The following is a 6,584-nucleotide window of genomic DNA, read 5'->3' as shown; positions in this document are numbered from 1 at the left end:
TTGCTAGGGACTTGCCCGGCACTTGCTCTCTACCTCTATTTGTTATCTTACTTCTATCATTGACAGTCCCTCTAGGTTGTGGGCTGCTTGCCTGTGTTCCTGAGAAGCATCTACGGTACCAGTCTATAGAGTGTGTTTTCTTTAGTGAATTACCGGTATGTTTACCGGTAATAAACTTGCACTGTTTTATGTATATGTTTGATTACATACAGCCTTGTGACAGTTTTCCTGCATGTCATAAGCATTTGAATATAAATTAAAATGTTAAAATCAAATCTGATATTGTTTTACCTTTTATTTGGTGTGTGGAAGGTGTGCGGAAGAGGGGGTAGTCTTATACGGCGAGTATATAACAAACTCTGTATTTTGAGTGGAAATGTTAGGGGGTCGTCTTATACGCCCAGTCGTCTTATACGCCGGCAAATACGTTAGGAAAGGAATCACTGTTTAATAAAAGCTGCTAGGATGATATGATATGAATGTAAAGAAAAATTATTTTTAAACCCATCCCTGATACCATAAACATCCATTAGGTCTGTGTAAATGAAAGTGGAATCTTTAAGATCAAATCAGAGCAATGCTAGAGGGAAAAACATTTTTTCAAAAACCCAGACCTGCCCTCTCATTCACTGATGGTGGCTTTTTAAATTGGTTTAATCCTTTGGAAGGACATCTGATCATAGACTTCAAGGGCCATTCCCCTTTGACCTAATAATCCTGCTCCTGAGATTATGGCTTAAGGAAACAATACAAAAGTAAAAAAAGGCTAGATGTATAAAATCTTCATAGTAATTCATTCATAACAGCAAATTCTGGAAACCATCTAAATGTTGGCAATAGAGAATAAACTTAGAAAATAAAAACTGTGTTGATAGATTATTGTAAAGCTCCCAGAAATGTCAATGGACTCAGCCCCAGGGTAAATTTGGGACCATAAGATGTAATTCTTCCTCTAACCTCTAACTACTTTACTAACCTATAATACGTTCTTCCCTGTGAAACAGGAGCTGTAATGCACACCTCTGAGGATCGCTGTGAACATCAAGATAATGCCTATAAAAGTGCTTCCAAAACTACAAAACACAGCCTACGCATCAAGAATCATTATTATAAATATGAAGATTATTTGGAAATTTGGGAACAGACACAGTGAGCAATGTTCAGTGAAAGAAAGAAACAATAAAATGGAACACGTGCATGTAATGACTTCAATTGTCTCCCTGGGCTGTCGTCACTCACGTCTCCTTAGTGCCGGGGACCAGGCACAAACTGACCCTCCAGGACTCCTTTTGCACATAAACTAAAACTCAACTGCCCTTTGCCAACTGCAAAGCCCTGCATGGCCTGGCCCTGCCGATTCCCAGCTCGTCCCCAGCCAGTCTGCATTTGCGCCACCAGCGCCACTGGCTTTTCTCTTCCTTGACTCGGGAACATGTGTTAGGCTCCGTGGCCTTCACACTCTGTGCCTCTGCCGGGAATACAGTGCCCTTGATCTCTGGGCTCCTGATGTTCCCCTGGCTAATGGCTGCTGAAACTTAAATGTCATGGCCTTTCCTTCTAAATGAGGTCCCAACCCACAGCCTGGCTGGCAGTATCCAACATAGAACCTCAGTTTGTCTTCATGACAGTTATCACAGTGTGCTATTATATATTTACTTACATAATAATGTGTCTTATACCCGCTTTCCTTACTTCTTTAAGGACAGGAATCATGTCTGGTTCACCAATATGTGCCCAGTTTACCGTCCCACATGTAGTAGATGCTCTAGAAACATCTACCCAAATGAAACAATAAATGGCTATTCTAATGTTCTCCATTCCATAGAAGGGAAAACTAAAACCTAGGAGAAATGAGTTTCCCCTAAACCCAATGGCATATGGTGGCCAACCGGGAGTTAGAATTGAATTAGAATTTAGATAATGATTAGAATGATTATTTGGATTTGAACTATCACTGCCAGGCAAGGACTAAGGACAGGGAAGAAGTGTATCAGGTTAAAATGGAAGTGGGGAGGGGATATGGAAGTTTTCATCTATTCTGCAAAACTCTATAAAGGCTCTTAAGTAAAGAGTTTTAATTTTTGATAGCTTATTCCTATCATTAAACAATGCCCAAATACCAATACTCTAATATATGCAATCACTAGAATTATCTATTTTCCCAGCCACATGGCCAGTCAGATCTGATTGAGAAAATATTTAATAGCAAAGGCAAAAAAAGGGGGAGAGAGGGCAGGCAATATGGCCGTACTCTGTCTATGGGACCTTGGCCTCTGGCTCAGCCTAATACCAGATGAGGCTCAGAAAAACTCTGATCCCTCTTCCTGTCCCCCAAGCCCTGTTTGTACTGAATGACTGCCACCAACACAGGTTAACCGTTACTCTCAACCCAAACTGAGCTTTGCACCCAACTTTCGCAACTTAATTTCAATGTATTCTTTGCCCAACAAGAACAGCAGAAAGCTAACCCTGGCTGATGGTCCCCATGATTTTGCACAAAGGGGACACCGGAGAGAGGTCCCCCAGAATTCATCAGCAAGGACACAGAGCAAAAAGGCAAACAACGGCCTCTCAACAGGGTAGCTCGGGGGAGTACTGGCAGGTCCCAGCCTCTACATAGTCTTTCTATTCTTCCTGGCAGCAGCACACAGGGCCCCTAACAGCAGAGGAGCCTCCTTGAGACCTGAAAACTAATAGCCCGTTTAGCACATGCACCACTCACTGAGCAAATGCTTACTGAGCATATCCCTGATGCCAGGCTCCGGGGCCACGGGTGGACACTCCAGGATGGCAGAAGAAGGGAAATGAGCAATGATTTTCTGTTCACTGTGGGCAAGAGCTATCATGGAAATGCTAACTTCTTCCCCACCTAATGGGAAGGACTGGTTCTGACTAGGTGAGCTAACAAAGTGGCACCAAAACCCTGAGCAGGTTCCAATGTTAAACAACATCATCTAGAATCCAAGCCAGGTGCACTGGGATGTCGCTACCAGTCAGAACTTAAGATCCAGGGACATTAAACCTTTAGTGCAAAGAAAGCTAAGTCTGCTTTCAAAAGGAGGGGTGGGTGGGGTGGGGAAGGCTGGGCCTATTGGAAATTGGTTCTTGTGCTACTTCCATGGAAGACCCAGCCTGGACTCCTGTTCTCTGGCCCAAACCCCAGTTCTGCTGACTTCCCATGGAGCAGGCCAGATCTTTCCAACTCTGACAATCTAAGCATCTGGGACCGGAAACAAACCACCCTTCTGTCTGGCTCAGCAAAATGCAAATCTTTTAGAAATCAGGAAGGGAGGTAACTAACTGGACCAGCCAGCAGGCAGTGATATACAATCTAGGAAAGCCCTTTTGTATCAGGATGTTGTGTCCCTACTTCTTCCTTCAACAGGCACTCTGGCATAAGACTGCAAAGTGCCTTGACTTAAGCCTGCCTCTCTCTCCAATCTTAACTCTCGTTAAACCCATGCGCTACACTGAGCAAGAAGCAACACGCTCAAGACCAGCGGAGACAGGTCCGTTCTGGGTGGACCAACCCCCACATCCTGTTACAGGACTCTGATTCCTTTGTTGACCACAGGGAAATTCCTTCCCTGCTTTGTGCCTCAGTATACTGTTATCTGTAAAATGGAGGCTTGGACTGTACTACCCTGAAGACATCCTTTCATTGCTAAGATGGTATGATTCTTCCCACTACTCACTGGCTAATGGACATACCACAGAAGAAATGATTTCCTATCGTGCGGGCTGCTATAACCAGGATGAGAAGAGGCAGGAGATGGGAACCCATTATTATTATCACGAGGACAGGCAGGATACATTAGATACATAGATTCTAGTTCCTACTCTCTCATTAGTGACCTTGGGATTCAGGTCCCCACTAGTAATGAGAAGGGCTAAACAAAATCGCTGTCCCTCAAACTGGAATCTGTGTGGGGGGTAGGGGCTGGGGAGTATATTTTCAATGGACTACATGTGAGTTCCCTGTGAGAATTTTAACCAGTTTGTGTTTTCATTTTCGTGGTCATCTAAACATATCTGGATTTTCCAAATGCCTCTTTTATAACCAAGTTCTGGCACAAGATTTCAAAGCCTAAGTTTATATTTGTGTTTGATTGTGTTGGCACCATAACTATAGCAGACTAATGAGGAAGGAACAGATGCAGACGTGAATTATGAATGACGAGACTGGACCAAATGAAAGCCAAATGGTATCAAATGAAGGTCATGGGAAAAATGGTTGGAGAACTGAACCCTTAGAACATAGGCTGTCCAAACTCACAGGATGGCACCACAGCATCCCCTACCACACTCACGTCACTCCTCATGGTTTCGGTTCAGCTAAACAATGGCAGCTGTCTTACTACATCCATTTGAATTGTATTGGTTTTGCGATTTGGTTTGCATTTAACTTGTAAGTGATCATATGGTTTATAATAGCATATACAATAAGGGGGGGGGTGTCTAGTTTCACATATGTACATATTTAAGTAACATTATAACAAAAAGAAATTTAATGAATACAAACGGACCTTAACATTTTTGTTTTAGAAAAGGTCCAAATAGTATTCTAGTCTGAGAAACTATATTAAATTATCTCCAAGGTCCCTCCTAGCTCTTTGAGTCTAAGAAAGATGATCATTTTGGTTACGTTAAGCTCCGTTAAGACAGCCACGTGGGGATGCAGGCTCAGAATTCAGGGAAAAGGCAGGGCAGAAAACAGACTTAGATGCTAACTACAGAAAGGTACAGTTAAACCCAGGAGACTAGATAGGATTTCTAAGAGTGTTCAGAGATAGAGAAGCGAAGAGCTGGCATTGAGCTTCAAGGAGTTCACCAGGCCTTACAGCCTTCGCCTTCCTCTGTGGAAAAATACCATTCACCTACGCATTACAGATGATCTAAGAATTACTGTCCCATCCAGGCAGTGAATGGCTTTGAACCCTCCACAGGAATAAAACCATTTTCCGTTTTATTTTCCTCCAGGCTTGCAGTCAAAGCTGAGAGAGTCCACACTGGCACTGAAAGATCCAGTCTCTCTCCAAGCTGGGCCATTAACTCACTTCATTCCTACCGCCCGCAGTACCGGGGCCCATGAGGGGCTCTCGGAGAGCCACGTGGCCCCGGGAGCTGTAGGAAAAGGAGGCGAAGGAACGGCTGGGGGCAATTCTGTGCCACATTCCAGAGGTCCGAACTCATGCCTGGGCACTAGCATAAACCCAAAGCTAACATCTCTGCCCTCGATAATAAGTGACAGAGCCCACCAAGGGCCACACATTCATTCACTCACTTTGAGATAACCAACAAGACTTCCTTTCCTCTCTCCTCTAATCCCCAACTCAAAACCATGAAGTAAAGCAAGGGAGAACGCCCTCCACTCCCAGAAACCCAAGCTTACTGTTTGTCTTCTTCTGTAGGTGAAGTTCTTCCACAGCAGCAACCTCAGCTGAGGCCAGCACGCCATGCTAGCTCAGCTGGTGCCCACGGCAACCAGAGCGTGGCTGGGCGTGTGGAGGCAGTGGCCCGAGCTCACAGCAGGGACGCTGTGGCTGGTCATTAACTGAAAGATAAAGCAGGCAGGGAGAGAGCTGTCAGTTATTGCTGCGAAGCCAGACATACGCCAATGAGGGCTGTCGCTCCAGCCCCCTCACCTGAGCCCTCAATCCCAGCTCTGCGTCATGACTGCTTCCCAACAGGTCCCCAATAGGTCAGGAGTCCCCGACTTCCGGCCTCGGGCTTCTCCGGTAAACAGGAATTCTGGCAGTTTTCTGAAGACAGCCCAGGAGCTAGCTGTTACAATCCTAATCATTTTCGCTCCACGGGTGTGGCCATTTGGGGATGAAAAATACATTTATGCCCTAACCGGTTTGGCTCAGTGGATAGAGGGTCGGCCTACGGAGTGAAATGTCCCAGGTTCGATTCTGGTCAAGGGCACGTACCTTGGTTGCGGGCACATCTCCAGTAAGAGGTGTGCAGGAGGCAGCTGATCGATGTTTCTAGCTCTCTATCCCTCTCCCTTCCTCTCTGTAAAAAATCAATAAAACATATATTTTTTAAAAAATACACTTATGCCAACAGATTGAAGTGAACAATCCAAGGTGGTGGAGACACTGAGTTTGGAAGTGGCTGCCTGGCATCCCAGGGACCTGGCTCCCTTCTCTACGGAAATGCCTCCCCTCACATAAAATGAACCTGGTGTAATTTATGCTATTTCCTTCAATTCGCTCAAGCAACATTGTTGAGTCGTTCAAATGATAAACAACACCATTGGCAAAGCAGTTTCCCAATCTGGAAAGCCACCGTGTGTCTTAGGATGACTGTGAATGAACACCGAGGCAATGCTACTGACACCTGGCTCCCAGGTGGTGAGGACAACCCCAGTGCTGCGTGTCTTCGGAAAGAAAAACAACATCCCGTGGAGAAACAAGTCAGCTAAGGTGGGTGGGGAGCATCACCCGTGAAACCGACAGGCTCCCACTGCCCAGACATCTGTACCCTCTGGCCTTGCTCCATCTGCACCTGCAGGAAGGGCCCAGCTGCTCCTTGCCAGGTGTCACCGGTGCCTCCGTAGAGGACTGCTTTGCCGTGCT

At 45.5% G+C, this 6,584-nt stretch overlaps 1 protein-coding gene across 1 annotated transcript in view; it reads right to left on the bottom strand.

The window, feature by feature from the left end:
- ABCA1 (ATP binding cassette subfamily A member 1) overlaps positions 1–6,584 on the bottom strand; it is a 114,756-nt gene that overhangs the window by 89,136 nt on the left and 19,036 nt on the right. Inside the window, 1 exon segment of the mRNA XM_006768731.2 lies at positions 5,393–5,554. Within this exon segment, the coding sequence (XP_006768794.1) occupies positions 5,393–5,458 (66 nt within the window). The 5' untranslated portion in view covers positions 5,459–5,554.

The sequence above is a fragment of the Myotis davidii genome, unplaced genomic scaffold, assembly GCF_000327345.1.
Source record: "Myotis davidii unplaced genomic scaffold, ASM32734v1 scaffold723, whole genome shotgun sequence".
Lineage (NCBI taxonomy): Eukaryota > Metazoa > Chordata > Mammalia > Chiroptera > Vespertilionidae > Myotis > Myotis davidii.
Note: the sequence above shows the minus strand (reverse complement) of the source record. Positions and strands in the feature narration are given on the sequence as shown.